At 60.3% G+C, this 16,769-nt stretch overlaps 2 protein-coding genes across 2 annotated transcripts; both read left to right on the forward strand.

Moving 5' to 3' along the window:
- Positions 1–832: 832 nt before the first annotated feature.
- On the forward strand, positions 833–4,884 carry LOC132227568 (aquaporin-5). Its single transcript, XM_059682817.1, has 4 exons — positions 833–1,729; positions 2,744–2,908; positions 3,315–3,398; positions 4,158–4,884. Exons 1-4 carry the CDS (start codon positions 995–997, stop codon positions 4,341–4,343), a joined length of 1,170 nt encoding a protein of 389 aa, XP_059538800.1. The 5' UTR covers positions 833–994; the 3' UTR covers positions 4,344–4,884.
- A 3,965-nt stretch (positions 4,885–8,849) lies between these two features.
- Positions 8,850–14,708, forward strand: AQP6 (aquaporin 6). The gene is made up of 5 exons (XM_059681142.1): positions 8,850–8,882; positions 11,605–12,195; positions 13,199–13,357; positions 13,482–13,562; positions 14,164–14,708. The coding sequence occupies exons 1-5, from the start codon at positions 8,850–8,852 to the stop codon at positions 14,374–14,376; spliced, it is 1,077 nt and encodes a 358-aa protein (XP_059537125.1). The 3' UTR covers positions 14,377–14,708.
- Positions 14,709–16,769: the final 2,061 nt, after the last annotated feature.

Below are 16,769 nucleotides of genomic sequence, written 5' to 3' on the forward strand. Positions count from 1 at the left end.
GACAGAAACCAAGAAAGATGGAAATTAAGAGGCAGAAGAAAGGTGAACAAGAGTCTAAGGCTAAGACTGTAAAAGGAATTGGGGGAGCAGAAATGGAAAGGAGAAGGAGAGGGAGAGAGAGAGGGAGAGAGACTAGAGGGAAATACAGAAAGTCTGAAAAGGAGAGATGGACGGGGTTTGGAGAAACAGACTGAAGGAGAAGCCGGGGAGAGGCAGAGAGTGAGAGTGTGAAGGACAAGGAGACCAAAGAGACTGGGGGGGGGGGGGGGGGATCAGAAGGTGGAGGAGAAGGAAAAGCTGGGGTCTAGAGTGGGGGCTTCTGACAGGAAGGCGGGAGAGGCCAAGACCGGGCTTGGGAGGTCAGCGGTGCCCTGCACCCCACCCCACACCCCACTCCAGCACCCCAAGTCCCACTGAAATCCTAACGACCAATCCCCTCCCGTCCCCTGTACAAAGTGACCCCCCAAGAAGGCCCTGCTGGAGGGGCTGGGACGGTTGCGGACCAGAGGGCACCCCCGGGGCCCCACCGTCTCCTTCCAGGGCTGCCCTGCGGCTGCTGGGGTCCAGGAAGGCCGGGCGTGGGGAAGACTGGCACGGTGCCCGCTCTTCCCCAAACGCCCCCGCTCCAAGCCCGGAGGCCCGCCCGGCCCAGGCCAGGGAGAGGCCCACGACGGCCGGCCGGACGGCCCTCACGGCCCAACCCGCCGGCCGCCCCCGCCACGGGCGGCAGGGAGCGGAGTGGCGCTGTCCTCAGGGAATCGCATCACTCCAAGCCCGCCGGGGGCGAGGCCGGGCGAGGATGCCCGGGTCGCAGGAGGCAAAGGAGGAGCTGGACCCAGGGCCCGCGGAGGAGAAGCGGGAAGCCCGCGGCGGGGGGACAGCCCGGCGGAGGCAGCCGGCCGGAGGTCGGTAGGACGGCAGAGCCGAGCACAGTGTCCGCGGGGCCCGGGACAGACGGCGCGGAGCTGAGCTCGGGAGCCGCCCGGAGCGCGCCATGCGCGGGCCTCCCGCCGCGGGGCCGGTCTGCACCGCCGCCCGGGTCACCTGGCCCCGACAGGTCGCCCGCTGCCCCGGCGGAAGAGCTCGCGGGGCCCGGGATGGCGGCGAGCCCGGGTCGGCCGCCAAGGTCCCTCCCTGCGAGCGGTGCTGGCCGCGGAGCGCGGGAGCCGCCCCCTGCCCCCCCGCGCGCGCCCCGGCCGGGGGCGCCCGCCCTCTATATAGCGCACCCCTGCGGCGCCCGCGCCAGGCCGCCAGCCGCGCACACGGCCCGGGAGAGCGCGCCGCGCCCGGGAGCCAGACCCTCGCCCCCCGCGCCGCCGCCGCCCCGACGGCCGCCCCCCGCCGCCGCCCGGCCCCCACGGCCACCATGAAGAAGGAGGTGTGCTCCGTGGCCTTCGTCAAGGCTGTGTTCGCCGAGTTCCTGGCCACCCTCATCTTCGTCTTCTTCGGCCTCGGCTCGGCCCTTCAGTGGCCGTCGGCGCTGCCCTCCATCCTCCAGATCTCGCTGGCCTTCGGCCTGGCCATCGGCACCCTGGCCCAGGCCCTGGGGCCCGTGAGCGGCGGCCACATCAACCCTGCGATCACACTGGCCCTCCTCGTGGGCAACCAGATCTCCCTGCTGCGGGCCGTCTTCTACGTGGTGGCCCAGCTGGTGGGCGCCATCGCGGGGGCGGGCATCCTCTATGGGCTGGCACCACTCAACGCGCGGGGCAGTCTGGCCATCAATGCGGTGAGTGCCCCGGGTCGGGTCGGGGGTGGAGCGGGGCCGGCCTAGGCCCGGACTCCAGCTCCAGAATGGATGCCGCCCTGTGGGCTAGAGCACACCCGGGCCAGCAAGAGGAATACCCAGGCTGGGGTGTGCCTGCGCAGCCTTCCCGGTTTTCACCTTCCTCCTCTGCCGGCCCCTCTTGCTGCCCCTTGCTGGCCTCTCTCCTGGTGCCTACTGCCCCTCCTTGTCGGAAACTCCTGCTTTTCTCCTGCCTCCCCCTGAGCTCTGCCCTCCTCCTGCGCCCTCCAGCTCCTGTCGGTTCCTCAGTAGAGTGGTTTCATGGAACCATCAGGGAGAGGGGTTGCAATCTTGGCTTCTGCTGACCCTGGCTTCTCGGGGTCCCGCTTTTCTCAGCCATTGCAGGGGACGGCGGTCGCCTACCACCGCAGGTGTCAAGGGACCCCGTTTAGAGACCATGCATGTGAACCCCTAATTCTGCTCTAATGTGAGGGTCTCTGTTGCATATTGGTTCCTGTGCCTGGCCCCCGGCTGCCTCCGCCTCCCCAAAGGCCCAGATTTAGCCCCCATGGCCCATGCAAACTGGGTTCATTAGTCAAACACAGAGGAGGATTTTCTCGGCCATTGTCAAGCCGTGAGTCAGCCGCACTGGAGGGACGGGTTTGAGGTTGGCCCTGGCAGTGGCTCAGGCACGGGCGGGAGGTGGGCTGGGGGTGCAGTAGACAAACTGGGCAGCTGCCCACAGGAGGGAGGGTAAATGCCAGCTTGTGGGGGTTGGAGACTGGGCAGAACCGTTGACAGGGCTGTGTCAGTAGAAGCTCCCCTCATGCCACCCTTCGGCCATAGGCCTGCGCCCCAGGCTTTGTACGTCCTGGGAAGTATGTAGTCTCTCTGGCAGATGGCCTCCCTGACTTGACGTGCACTGGGCTGTAGGTGTCCTTGGAGGCCCTACACCCACTTCCCCAAGGCCCTGGCCATAGAGCCAGAAGGCGATCCTAACCCACTCTCCCCTTGCAGCTCAATAGCAACACGACGCCCGGCCAGGCCATGGTGGTGGAGCTGATTCTGACCTTCCAGCTGGCGCTCTGCGTCTTCTCCTCTACTGACTCCCGCCGCACCAGCCCTGTGGGCTCCCCAGCCCTGTCCATTGGCCTGTCCGTCACCCTGGGCCACCTTGTGGGGGTGAGCAGAGCTGCCATGTGGATGGGGTTGTGGGGAGCCCCTCAGGGCAAATAATGGGGCCCTAGAGCAGTACTTCTCTGGACCAGTGAGCCCTGCAGTTGGGCCTGGGGTGGGGCTGCTGTACCCTGTCCCAGACTGGAGCGCCCCAAACCTTCTCTGGCCTGAGGGGAGATGGGAATAAGTGGGAGTTGAAGTGGGGGCAGGAAACCAAGCCCAAGCTCAGGACAGAGAAGAGGGGAGTGTGCACAGGGACCTGTGAGGGAGAGGTCACCAGCCTAGGAACTGGAGATCTTGAGTTGGAGATCTGGCCGAGCCCCTGGACTGCTGGGTGACCCTGGGAGAGCTGGGGCTCTGTGGGAGCAGACATGCACTTTGTCCTCCTCACCACCTCCCTCTCTGTGTCCAGATCTATTTCACCGGCTGCTCCATGAACCCAGCCCGCTCTTTCGGCCCCGCAGTGGTCATGAATCGGTTCAGCTCTGCACACTGGGTGAGTCTGGGGGTCCCTTGATCCCTGGCAGTGAGGGCTGGGACACCAGCTGTGGCTTCTGGCCTTTCTGGGTGCTGTGGGCCCGGAGCTTGGGGGTGGGCCTGGGGAGCAGTGGCTGGAGAGAGGAGGGGACACCGTAGGGAATAGGCTGCAGCCAGATCACCCGCAGGGGTAGATTTATATGGACAAGGAGACCCTTGTTGGGGGTGAGGGGTGGGGGGGACTATGTGTGTCTGTCCCTCTAGGTAAGTGAGGGGATCCCCACCTCCAGGTTGATCTCTGAGGATTTTGTCTGTGTCTCTGGGAGTCTGTGTGTCTGTCTTCCCCGATGTTTTACTTACCTGTCCCTGTTGAGGGGTTGGGACAGTCTTCCTTCCCGTGGGTCTGCCTCTATGGACAATCTGAAACCTCCTCTGAGAGCTCATGGTCTCTCTCCAGAGTCTGTCCCTGTCCCCATGCAGGAGGGAGAGGAGTTCTGTCCGTCTTTCTGAGGATCGATATGTCTGTTCCCTCTGAAGGCTCATCTGTCTCTTTAGAGACAGGAGTCCTGGCCTTCTGGGGATCTGGTCTGCCTCCTTTGAGGATGTGGGTATCTGTGATCCCATCTCCCTGAGACGGGAGAAAGTCTTTCTTTCTGGGGGTCTGGGAGTCCATATGTCTGTCTCTTCTGAGGGTCCATGAGTCTGTCCTCTGGAGGCGGGGAGTGGGGGTCTCTGAGGCCTGGGGCTCAGCCCGCTGATGCCGTCTTGTCTCCCTCAGGTATTCTGGGTGGGGCCCATCCTGGGGGCTGCCCTGGCCGCCATCCTCTACTTCTACCTGCTCTTCCCCAACTCCCTGAGCCTGAGTGAGCGTGTGGCCGTCGTCAAGGGCACGTATGAGCCTGAGGAGGACTGGGAGGAGCAGCGGGAGGAGCGGAAGAAGACCATGGAGCTGACCGCCCACTGACCAGCGTCAGACAGGCGCTAGCCTCTCACCCCTGAATGGCAGGGGAAACCCTTCCCCCCCCCAAAAAAAAACCCCATGACAGCAAAGCTTCCTTCCCCCACAGCGGGTCCTCTGGGCTAGGGAGGAGGGACTCGCTCCCCAGGCTGCAGTTAGAAATGGCAGCAGGAACCCATGATGGGACTCCTGGGGTGGGGCCCCGGGACTGCGGTCCGATGGGGTGAGGGTCTCTCTGAGACGGGGCAGGCTGCTGCCATGAGGTCAGACCTCAGAGATTGTGAACACAGCACTGAGCTCACAGGCCGCCCCAGGGGCAGGGCAGTAAGGAGTGGCCTGCGTTCTCCCGCCCCACCCCCCGGGCCCCTCCTCAGGAGCCAGAGGGTCCCGGCCCCGAGGATGGCAGAGGCTGGCCCTCCCCAGAGCTCCTTTGGAGGGCGAGAGGCTGGCTCACTAAATGCTGCCTTATTTATTTCTGCTTCTAGGTGCATGGGCTAGGGCTGCTGGGGTGTGGAGTGGGGGCTCCCCAATAAACCGCTGACGCCCATGTTCTGCCTCGTCTCTCCCCAAAAGCCTCTCCTTGGGACCCTGGCGCATCACTGCTCCTCTTCACCCTCCCACACCTCCCCATGGGCTCCACAGGCCTCTGTGGAAAGAGAGCAAAGCTGAGCCGGGGGGCCTAGAGTCAGATATGGGGGTGGGAAGAGCAAGAGAGGGGGACGAGAGAGGGAGAGAGGCCAAATATAGAAAGCGAGCTAGAGGTCAGGAGGAGGCAGTGGGAGCAGAGAAGGAGGCATCCTCTTCACTCAACCTCCCGCCTACACACCCCTCCCACCTCAGCTATGTCAAGTCCCTGCCCCTTGAGGAGGGTGTGCCAGGCAGGGTGGGAGAGAAATGAGCCAGCCTGCAGCCCCTTGAGATGCCAAGAGGGTGACCAGCCAGGTCTGTCATCAGGGAGGAGGCACAGCCTGGACTCCCCTCTCTGCCCCTCCGTGTTCTAAACAGGAGCCATGTTGGGAGCCTGTGCTCAGAGACAGCAGCCCTGCCCCACCACACACACACACACACACACACGTGTGCACACACGCACGCACGCACGCACGCACACACACACATGCTGCACTGGCCCAGCTCCTTTCTGGTCTCCCCTTCCCTGCCCCTGCCAGCCAGTATCCCCACCATCTTCCTCGCGGGGCCCACTGCTCTGCCCTCACTGGCTCTTGTCCCCTTGCCACTGACACGCCTTAGGGAACCCCTTAACCGGCCACGCCTCCATCTGTTAGGCTATAAAATGAGGATTAAAACTGCTTCCCTCACAGGCTGCTGTGGGGATCAGATGAGATGAAGGAATGAGATTCCTAGGACCGCTGCTCGCTGTGGGAAAGGGTGGGATGCAGATGAGCAGCTCAGGACATGGCCCTGCATCAGAGCTAACGCGTCTGCTTGGGGTCCAAGAATTGACGCGAACTTTGGGTAACACAAACCCTCCGAGTTTTAATGACCTCCTCTGTAAAGTGGGGCTACTTGTACTCATGGGTGGTTGTGAGGATAAAATGAGACAATGGATGGAAATAAAACCCCTGTGCGAAGAGGACCAGACCCTTCAGGGTGAGTGCTCGATAAACAAGTGTGAAGGGAAACCAGCATGGACACATCTGGGCCCCGGGCCACCCCCAGGTCCGGCCTCTGCTCTCCCGGGCGGTTTGAACCTGAGCTCCAGCTTTTCTCTTGTGTGGGAACCTTGCTCCACAGTCTTCAGCTTTGCCTCAGAAGACGAGGGGCCAGTAGGGGTAGGAGATGGGCGGGGAAGAGGAGGGAGAGTCTACAGACCCTGCTGGCAAGGGTCAGTCCCAGGGGTTGGGGGCGAGGGCGGCAGAGTCCCCAGTCCTCCTCCACACTTGAGCCTCGTATCTGTGAGTGGGAGCTGCAGCCGCCTTGCCCTGCCCTGCCCGCCTCATCAGCGTGCAGTTAACACCAGTTATGCGTGTGAGAACCTGTGGAAAGGGGCAGCACCCCCCTCCCCACCCCTCGCCAGCTCCGGCCTCCACCCTGTCCCGCCGTAAATGCCAGCCCCGACCAGCAGAGGGGGACCTCGTCCACCGAATGCACAACTGCTGCGCTTCTCGTCCGCGATTTCTGGGTCTGGGCTCCAGACGTGGGGGATGGAGGACACGGGGAGTCTCTCAGGCCTGGGTCCCCGGGGGCCACCAGGAAGTAGCTACTCTCAGTCCACCCCCACTCCACCATCCGAGATGGGATGCAGAAGAGAGGGAGTCCTTTCCCATTCAGGCTCCAGAAGACTCAGGTGCCTGGGAGGCTGGCCTCTCCCCAGCCCAGCAACTTGCATTCCTTTCTCTGACAGGTGGGCCTGTGGGGCACAGACCCTCAGGGCGGGACGAGGCATCCAGTCCGAGGGAGTTCCCGGCCCGCCGGCCGGCGGGAGAGGGTCCACCTAGGCCTAGGGCTTTGGACGGACAAGTTGCGCAGTCGGGCTTTGTGGCCGGCAGAGGGCGCTGTGCTCCGTGGTGGCTGATCTCCACGTGCCGCTAGGTCCCGGCTCACAACGACCTGCAGGACCCGGCCCACACCCAGCGCCGCGCCTCCACGCTGACCTTCAGCTGTGCCGAGGGGCTACGTCTTCTCGGCATGGGCTGCTCACTCCGTGCAGGTGACAGCCTCGCCAGTCCTCCTCCACTCGTGTTCTGGCTCCATGTGTTCCCTGAGAGGCGCACGTGTGTCACACCCAAGCACACGTGCTCAGTCACCCCTGTGACCCTCTGCTCCACCTGAAGATGGGACCCAGGAAGAGCCTTGATTCTCCTCTAGGAGGCGTCCTACCCCTGCACTCGCCCTCTGCCCAGGGCTGCCAGGTCTAACCAGGTGGAAAGGTAGGCATGGTGAAGAGACGGAGGACTGGGGTGAAGGAGGAATGGACAGAAGGTTGGCTGTCTAGATGGATGGACAGGAGGGTTGGCTGGAGGGTCAGCTCTCTAGCCCCTCTCTGATCTGTTTCCTCCCCTGTCTGGTGCAGATGAGATCAGACTTCCTTACCTGCCACATTTTGGGGGGAATGGGGAGATGATGTGAGGGAAGCTGTCTTGACTTCTTCCCTTTCTGTCATGTGTTTAATGCCCCTCCTCTTCTCTCCTGATACCTTCATCCTTCTTGCTGCCCCATCTCCCCCCAAACCTGGTCCTCAGTCAGAGCTCATATTTCCCTCATGCATGTGCACGCACGCGTGCACACACACACACACACACACACACACACCCCTTCTCAGAAATCTGAGGAGCCCAGCACTCTGGAGAGCCCAGAGACAGGCCTCTAGGAGGTTAAGGGCACACAGCCACCTGACAGGCAGCTGTAGGCAGCCAGGTGTGGGGCCTTGGCAAAAGGCCTCTGACCATGAGTTACCTCAAAGCGTGGCGCTAGAGCCCAGGACTGGCTGGGCCTGGCAAGGTGCTGGCTGGAACTGGAGCAGGCCCTGGCCAATGCCTGGCTGGCCTCGGGGGATGAAGGACCTTGTCCCAGGCCAGGCAGGGCCCGGGAGGCTCTGTTCTGGGCCAGCCAGCAACAAAGGCTGCCACTGCTCTTAAGGCCCAGCCTCCAGGGTCCAGGGCAGGGGCCACCGTGCTGCTTGTCCTGGAGCTGCCACAGCAACCAGGACCCTTCCCACCCAGCCCAGAGACAGCTGTCTCACTGGAGAGGGGAGTGGCAGTTCTAATAGCCAACATTTTCCTGCTGAGAAACACCCTCCTGGGAGTTAGCACACTGACTCCTAATGACATGTGGGGAGGTGGGAATTTTAGCCTCCAGTCTATAAGGGAGGAAACAAGCCACAGAAGTTAGGCACTGGTCATGCGTGCAGTACATGGCAATGTCCAAATGCTTTCCCTTGTATTCTCTTATCACAGGTCTCAGCAGATAGGCAGGCTGGCCTGTTGTTTGGTGCCTGGTATACAGGCGCAGAAACTGAGGCTAGGAAAGATGGAGGGCTGGCAAGTGTCTGTCCCCCAGGGAGGGCAGACGAGAGATGCCTGGAGGCTCTTTGGGACAGCCTCCAGGCAGAGGACCCACCAGGCGCGGGGGACTGTCACTCACACCGCCCACGCCTCCGCTCCTTGAGTAAGTATTGAAAGAATCCTCTGAGCCAGGAAAGCACAGGAGTCTGTGCTGGAGAAGGGGAGGCAGCGAGGCTGCCAAAGCCAGAAGTAGCGACTAGTACTGGCTTTGCTCAAGCCCAACTTCTCCACGCAGCTTGCCTTGCCGCTGCTGGAAAGGAAAATCGGGGCAGACTTCATGGAGGAATCAGACTTGAACAAAGTCTTTACAAAAGAGACAAAGAGGAAAGGCATTCCAAAGTCATGGTCCCTCCGCTACGTCGAGATTACCAGGCAGGTGATAAAGAATCCAGGAGAGGGAGAAGTGCAAACCACAGATGAGACTGGGAACTGATTCAACACGAGAGAAGGGTTGCCTCTGCTCCGGGGGCACAGGGAAGCTGGTGAGGGCATGGCAGCCACCAGCGAGTTTGTGGCTGGCAGGGTGGGAGGAAGCATTGCCTGCTAGCTTGGCTTTCTGGGTGGGCAGGAGGCAAGTTGATCGGCTAGAAGAGTGGGGTTCCCCACCTGAACAGAGTGGGGTTCCCCACCTGAACAGAGTAGGGAAGTTGAAGGAGGCCTTAGAAGAATGGGGAGACAGCCGCCCAGGGGTGGTGTAAGGATTGCGGAATAGAGCAGCGACCCCTGCTGAGGCCAGAGACCACGGACTTGTCATGGCAGCGGTCTGCATGGCTGGGCAAGTGTCTCCCACAGTGCCCAGCGGTGCAGATGGTAGGCAGAGGGTGTGAGCAGAATGAGAATGGAGAGACGCAGGTGTGTGGCGGGGTAGGGAGAAAAGAGAGCCAGGACAGGGGAGCACTAAAGTGAGATGCCAGGGCATCTGGCTGGAAAAAGTAGGGTCAAGCCAGGATGGCTGGGAGAACAGAAAGTGGGGGGGGGGGGGGGGCGGTTACTGTGACTGAGATGGGGGAAGGTGGGTGGCCAGAGCCTGTGATCAGAGCTGGGATGTTTCACCGGAAGATTTCAGAGGGCCCGGTCCCAGGTGAGAGTAGGTATAGGACTAAGAACAGGCAGCTGAAAGGAAGCAGATATGAAAGTCACCTGCCTCCAGGAGGTCAAGAAGCCGGTGAAGCCCTAGCTGGTTTGGCTCAGTGGATAGAGCTTTGGCCTTTGGACTGAAGGGTCCCGGGTTTGATTCTGGTCAAGGGCACATGCCCAGGGTGCTGGCTCAATCCCCCGTGGGCAGGAGGCAGCTGATCAATGATTCTGTCATCATTGATGTTTCTAACTCTCCCTCCCTCTCCCTTTCTCTCTGAAATCAATAAAAACATATTTTAAAAAAAAAAGAAAAGAAAAAGCTGGTGAATTATAGCGAACCCAGCATTGGGGCCACCCACTCCTCCCACTTCTTCACCCCCCTCAAACAGCCAATAAAAGCACAGACTTACAAGAAGCAGAAGGGAAGCTTTTATTCACTCATTCATTCAACAGTTATTTATTGAGCACCTACTATGATCAATCCCTGTGCAAGATACTGTATGTAGGGATGAGCAAAACTTGGCTCCTGCCCCCTCAGAGGCTCACCGCCTCACTGGGGAGACCCATTAACACCATGGCAACACCCTAAGATGACTGTAGTGCACAAAAATGCCCAGGTGTGGTGGGAACACACAGAGGGACTCCCCTAAGAAAGGAGCAGGTGACATTGCAGCTGAGCCACAGGGATGGTACAGGGGCTACCCAAGCAGGAGGGGAAGGGCTCTCCAAGAGGAAGAGAGAGCATCTTCCAAGGAGAGACCGCTCTGAGCGTTGCAGAACCTCTGGCCATTTGATGAGGCCAGGCCAGAGGGTAACGTGTGAGGCAAGGAGTGGAGAGAGGTGAGGTAGGAGCAGGAGCGTGGAGGCCATGCACGCACGTGCATGCATGGAGCTCACAGAGGGGACGAAAGCTTTGAAGGGATTTCAGCAGAGGAGCAGCAGGATCAGATTTGCATTTTAGAAAGATCACTCGGGCTGCAGTGTGGATAATTGATTGGAGCAGAGCAAGGGAGCAGACAGAGAGAACGGTTACAGGCTGCAGGGCAGCAGGGGTGCAAGCAGAGAGCACAGGCAAGAAACATGTAGGGACTCAAAAGCAGCAGGACTGAGGCCTTTAGTGGATGAGGCAGGAGGGGGAGAAGGGTCAGGATGCTTCCCTCGTGCCTCCAACTGAGCGGGAGGAGACAGGAGGTGTGCGTTTGGGGGATGGGAGAGAGGAGAACCTCATTCTGAGGAGGGTTTCATTTCAGGGGCCTGAGGACAAGCAGGGGCATCCACTGGGCAGGGAGATGTGTCCAGGGGCGAGGTCCTGGCACCCAGAGGTGGTTAAGAGGTGAAGACAGGATTACTTTAGCAGCTCAGCAGATTCTTCTTAGGGAGGGATACCTCTGTTTAGGCAAACACCTCGAAATACTGCCCAAGATAGAAGGGCAGAGCCTAGGGCATGGGTGACTTAGGGCCGGCATAGCCACAGAAATGGCTCAGCTGCCCTGTGTGAGACATAAGAGGCATTGTTTTGTCCCCTGAGAAGGAGAGCAGAGAAATGGGGGCGGGGGGGGGGGGGTCTGAGGAATGAGAGGGAGGGAAGCAGAAAGAGACAGGGAAGTGGGTGACACGAGTGGAAATTTCCACGGGCAAGCAGCAGGGTGCCGACTGCGTGTGTGTCACCTGATTAGCTGTGGAATAACCCGTCTTCCATCTGCCCTCGGCGTCCCCACAGGCCACGTCCTTGGGAAACTCTATTTACAGCTGCTTTCGGTGAGTTGGGTTTTAGGTGGGGAGGGAGAGAGCTTCATTTCACATCTGGATTTATGGGTACAGGTAGTGTGAGCCCATCTGGAGGCAGAGGGGCTAGGAGAACAGGAGCTCCCTTCCCCCCCGCCCCCGCCCCCCCCCCCGAATGCACAGGACCCTCTGGGGCAGGCCTTGGGCTTGGGAATGGAGAGATCTCGCTCTCTCCACGCTGACATCAGGGATGTGAGCGCCCTGGAGTCCCAGCACCTGTGTCCTCAGGCTGGGCTCTGCCCGCAGCACGTTAGGCCTGACCAGCTTGGAAACCTCCCTGAAGGTTCTAGATCAGCGCCCCGAGACCACTCCTCCCCCAGCTGTAAGGTGAGCTCAGGGTGGACAGGCATGTGAGCGCCGCCCCACACCTCCCACCCACCCAGACACACATAACCCCGCCAGCTCGGTCCCTGCCGGTCCGTCCGCCCAGCTCCGTCCTGGGCGGCAGTGCAGCGGAGCTACGGGGGGGCCAGCGAAGCCTCCGCAGGGAGACACCAGAGCAGGCCCAGACGGGAGGCCAGAGGCAAGCAGAGAGGCCCTGGAGCAGAGCGGGCGGCGGCCACGCTCAGGACCTGCCCGCGATGGAGCCAGGAGGGTGCCGCTTGGCCCGGAGGCTGGGGTGCCAGCTCTGGATGGCCATCAGCAAGGCGCTGTTCGCCGAGTTCCTGGCCACGGGGCTGTACGTGTTCTTCGGCGTGGGCTCGGCCATGCACTGGCCCTCGGCGCGTCCCTCTGTGCTGCAGATCGCCATCACCTTCAACCTGGCCACGGCCATGGTGGTGCAGGTGACCTGGAAGGCCAGTGGGGCTCACGTCAACCCCGCGGTGACACTGGCCTACCTCGTGGGCTCCCAGATCTCCCTGCCCCGCGCTGTGGCCTATGTGGCTGCCCAACTCGCAGGGGCCATTGTGGGGGCTGCTCTGCTCTACAGGGTCACACCAGGAGACATCCGAGAGACCCTCGAGGTCAACGTGGTAGGTGCAGGGAGGGGCACCTGCAGGGCCAGGAGGGTGGCGGGCCAGGCAGAGGAGAGGGGCAGGGAGGTAACCGCTCCAGCACCTGCTTCACATTTCTGTAGTGAATTATCACACCCCCAAACTTGCCAAACACTAAACACTCACATGGTGCGGGACCAATTCCGGTTGAGCCCTACTGTGAAACCAGTACTGAATGGTTTTTCCCGTAACACAAAATTGGTGTGGCTTTAGAGCAGATAGAGCAGGGATGGGGTCGTGGATTGAGGAACAGGTGGGAGCAGCCACACGAAGGGGCAGGAGTCAGAGAAGGACCAGGCATTCAAGGGTTGGGGTAGCCAGGGAGGGCTGGGCTGTGGGTGACGGCAGGAACCCTGCATGCACTTCATCTTCCTCCCCATGTTCCCCCCGGCACCCTAAGGCCTGTTTCACCCACCCCCAACCAGATTCCCCTAGTCCAGGCGTCCTCAAACTACGGCCCGCAGGCCACATGCAAATACAAATATTGTATTTGTTCCTGTTTTTTTTCTTCAAAATAAGATATGTGCAGTGTGCATAGGAATTTGTTCCTAGTTTTTTTTTAAACTATAGTCCGGCCCTCCAACGGTCTGAGGGACAGTGAACTGGCCCCCTGTTTAAAAAGTTTGAGGACCCCTGCCCTAGTCAGTTCCACCTACTTCCCCAAATCTCCTCCTTCCACTCCCACCCAGGTCTCCTCCCAATCAGTTCGCAAACACGCACCCCAGCTTCCCTGTGCCTCCTCTTTCCCACCAGTCCTGAGCCCCAGCCACCCCCCCAAATCACTGGCCCCAACCAACCTTTGGGGTGGGAAGGGTGACGCGACTTCTGCAGGGAGCAAGTGGCCAGGGCTGACCCCCACCCCCTGCACGGTCCGTAAGTCCCGTAAGTCCCGGCCCTGGCAGAGGTGAGATGTGACACAGGAAATGGGTGGGGCCGCCGGCCCCTGGCAGAGCCGAGGACTCAGGGTACCCCTCTCACCCAGGTGCAGAGCAGAGTCTCGGCGGGCCAGGCGGTGGCGGTGGAGCTGGTGCTGACCCTGCAGCTGGTGCTCTGTGTCTTTGCTTCCACCGACAGCCGGCAGACATCGGCCTCCCCGGCCGCCATGATTGGGACCTCCGTGGCCTTGGGCCACCTCATCGGGGTAAGGGGCAGAGGGGCTGCGGCGGCCGAGGGTGGAGCCGGGTCTGAACCGCGGCAGCGGGGACTGTCCCCTCCCGGGCCTGCCTCAAGCCTCTTCACACCCTGAACCCACAATCACTCCCCAGGTCTACTACACCGGCTGTTCCATGAACCCGGCCCGCTCCTTCGGTCCTGCTGTCATCGTTGGCAAGTTCGAAGTCCACTGGGTGAGACCCTCTGCCGGCAGCCATGGGTGGGGGAGCGAGGGCCCGGGTCGGGACTGAGGCTTCGCCAGGGGCCGGCAGACAAGGCTCCCGCCACAGACCATGTTGACCCCTGATGGAGGTTTCCCTGAGCTCAGGCCAGGGCTTGGACTTCCTTTCTTTCCAGCTTCAACAGCCCAGGGGACCCAGTGGACCGGCTAGAAATGGGCCAGGGCGGCACCACAGCCTCAAGTCCTGGCTGTTTCCTTATTCACTTTCTCCAGCTGGACCAATTTCCAAACTTGGATAAAGAACAAGGCAAACAGAAATAGACACACACACACCAGCAAAGATAGGAACAGCACTAGCCAGGGCTCCGGCTGGTACAGGGGAGGTGAGAGCAGGGAGAAAGGAGTGTGAGGAGCCTGGGCCGCCGTGGGAGGCACGATCCCCTCACCGCGGGCGTTCTGGACAGGACTCCTGCTTCTCAAATCTGCCACCTTTTAGACAGCTCGCGGGCTCCTGGGAGACCAAGTCGGCACTGGGGAAGCAGGCAGGGGTCCCAAAGGCACCCTGTGATCCCGATGGCTCACAAGCCGGTGCCCACTCCTCTCTGCCTCCGCAGGTCTTCTGGGTGGGACCCCTGACAGGGGCTGTCCTGGCATCGCTGATCTACAACTTTATCCTGTTCCCTGACACCAAGACCCTGGCCCAGCGGCTGGCCATCCTCACAGGCACTTCGGAGATGGAGAAAGTGGAAATGGTGGAGCCCCAGAAACACAAACCCCGATCCAATCCAGGGGACACGGAAATGGAGAACGTGGGTCAGATAGCATAGAACTTGGCCCTTGCCGCAGGCTTTTGAGAGGCCTGTGCGTGGGCAGAGTGCCTCGTGTGGCCGGATTTCAGGTTTTCTGAGGAAAGGGGGGTGTTTAAGGGCGTGTAGGGAGGCTTGGCCTCTTGTCCTAACAGGTGGGGCGGGGGATACCAATCCCTCTCCCGGGCATTACATTTCTAGATAGAAGCCGGGCAGCAAATCTGTTCCGCTTCCTCCTCCTCCATCTCTAACGGGACAGAGCAGAGGGAGGCAGGGGGATTCACGCCAGGGCTCCCGGCTGGTACAGGGGAGGTGACTCCAGATCCCCAGGTCTTGGGGAGAACAGGAGAATTAGAGCCTCAGTCCCCTTAAAGACTGAGGGCTAAAGGGACCTCAGGGAACCCCAACTTCTTGCCCCACCCTTAGGGAGGAGAGGCCAGACTTCCCAGAAGACTCAGGTCTCCCCAGAGGGATCACTGCCCTTCGGTGTGGTTTGGGGGGCTATGGCTCCCCCCTCAGACTGGGGGCTTCTTGAGGACAGAGATTACCCTTCCAATAGATCTTCATTCCTCACTCGCCCCAAATGCTCAGGAGAGAACCCCACCCCTGGGAAGAGCTGACACAGAGAGGAAGCTTTTCTCGGGTTAGCAGAGGGGCAGGACACGGGCAAGGAAGGTTTGAGCCAACGGGCCTTTTCCAGGCAAGCTCTTCCGGGTGTTTTCCTGCCTCCCACCCCCTGTCCCATTGACGGGGACAATTCTGAGAGGGGATGGCTCCAGCCCAGCCCAGCCCTCGGTCCATGTCCTGGGCACAGAAGCTGTCTCCAGCCTCATTCTCAAATCTATCAGGACACCCAAAAGCGGTTGAATAAGCTGTTGACTAAGGATGGTAGGAACGATGCAGGAACCAAGATTCAGTGCCTCTCAGGATGACCGGAGTCTCAGCTGGTTTGTCAGTATTACAAGCTGCTGTGAACCGATTCTGCCCATGACCTGGGGTCCTGCCTGGACCTCAGCCTCCCCAGCTACTGGATGGGCACAGGCCTCCCCTAGAGACTGCTGTGAAAACAAGAAATTGGAAAATGTTTTTGGAAGTAAAAATGTTAGAAAAACAAAGCCAATAAATGATGATTATTGTTGCTATTACTGTAATTACTGGGTTTGAATACAATTGCTGTTGATAATGGGAGGGAAGGAGGGAAAAAGGGAGATGATTGAGAGGGAGAAAAAGAGTACGTTTTTCTCATTTCATTTGCTCCCATCATGGGAGCCCTGCCTCCTTCTCCGCTGAGTCTACTGACCTGGGAGCTTTGTGAGTGTGTGTGGGGTGAGTTTCTGGGGAGCTTGGCGAGGGGGCGGGGCGGGGGGGTGCTGGGGGAGGGACCCTGGAATGAAGAGACAAGCCAATAAAAGTTAGTTCTTCTCATCTCTATGGCGCCCATCACCATGGTATTCTGAGATGCAGCAACCAAATCCATAAAATAGATAGGCCTTTCCCTTTGGATAGGTCTCCAAAGGGGCCGGGGGTCGGGGAGGGGCTGCCGGTCTTCCAAGCGCTGGGTGACAGGGCCCGGCCTGTGACCAGTGCCAGAACAGTCCCAGTACTCGTGGCCACAGCAGCCGTGCTCAGTGTCCTGTGATACTGTCAGTGCAGAGTACTGCTCACATCTCCCCAAGCTGGGCTGCACTCATCCATCTTCACAAAAGCGCCCAGGGCTTCTTGTGCCTTTATGAGCAGGGATGGCTGGGCCCGTGTGTGTGTGTGTGTGTGTGTGTGTGTGTGTGTGTGTGTGTGTGTGTGTGATGTGATTGACTTGCTAAAGGTCACTTGGCTCAGTACCACAGCCCCCTAAGGTCTCCCTAGCTCCCAGCTTAGAATTTTCCAAAATAGTGCTCCAGGGGGGCTCACACAGGGTGCAGGCCCAGGATGGAAGGAAGCAGGAACTAGAAGGTTGAAGAGGGCAGGGGGTGGAGCTCCTGCAGCAGGCCCTTAGGCTCCTAGACAAATTATCTCCACATCCCCAGAGCCCAGCACCCACGGGTGCTCAATAAAAGTCTGATGAATGAATGACTGAGGCTGGGCAGCTGGGAGGGAGAGGAGGAGAATTCAGGAGTCACAGCTCCACATGAGCCAAGATGACAGCAGCCGGGAGCCTGCACTGCCGGCAGGGGTAGCTGGAAGAGGGTGCAGTCACACTTCAGTCCCACCCTCACTCCAGAGCCAACTGTGTAACCTCTGTCCCAGGAACTCTGGCCCAAAAGGGTAAGCAAGGGTGATTGCCGGCGGAGAACGCTGGGGGCTGCTTTCACAAACAGCTCTGTGCGGCTCCGCTAGAGCACGGAGACCAGCTTCCTGAGAAGTGAAGAACTAGGTTACAACCTGAAGAGCATCCCAAGTTAGACAGGAGTGAGTAA

Source organism: Myotis daubentonii, chromosome 2 (genome assembly GCF_963259705.1).
Source record: "Myotis daubentonii chromosome 2, mMyoDau2.1, whole genome shotgun sequence".
Classification (NCBI taxonomy): domain Eukaryota; kingdom Metazoa; phylum Chordata; class Mammalia; order Chiroptera; family Vespertilionidae; genus Myotis; species Myotis daubentonii.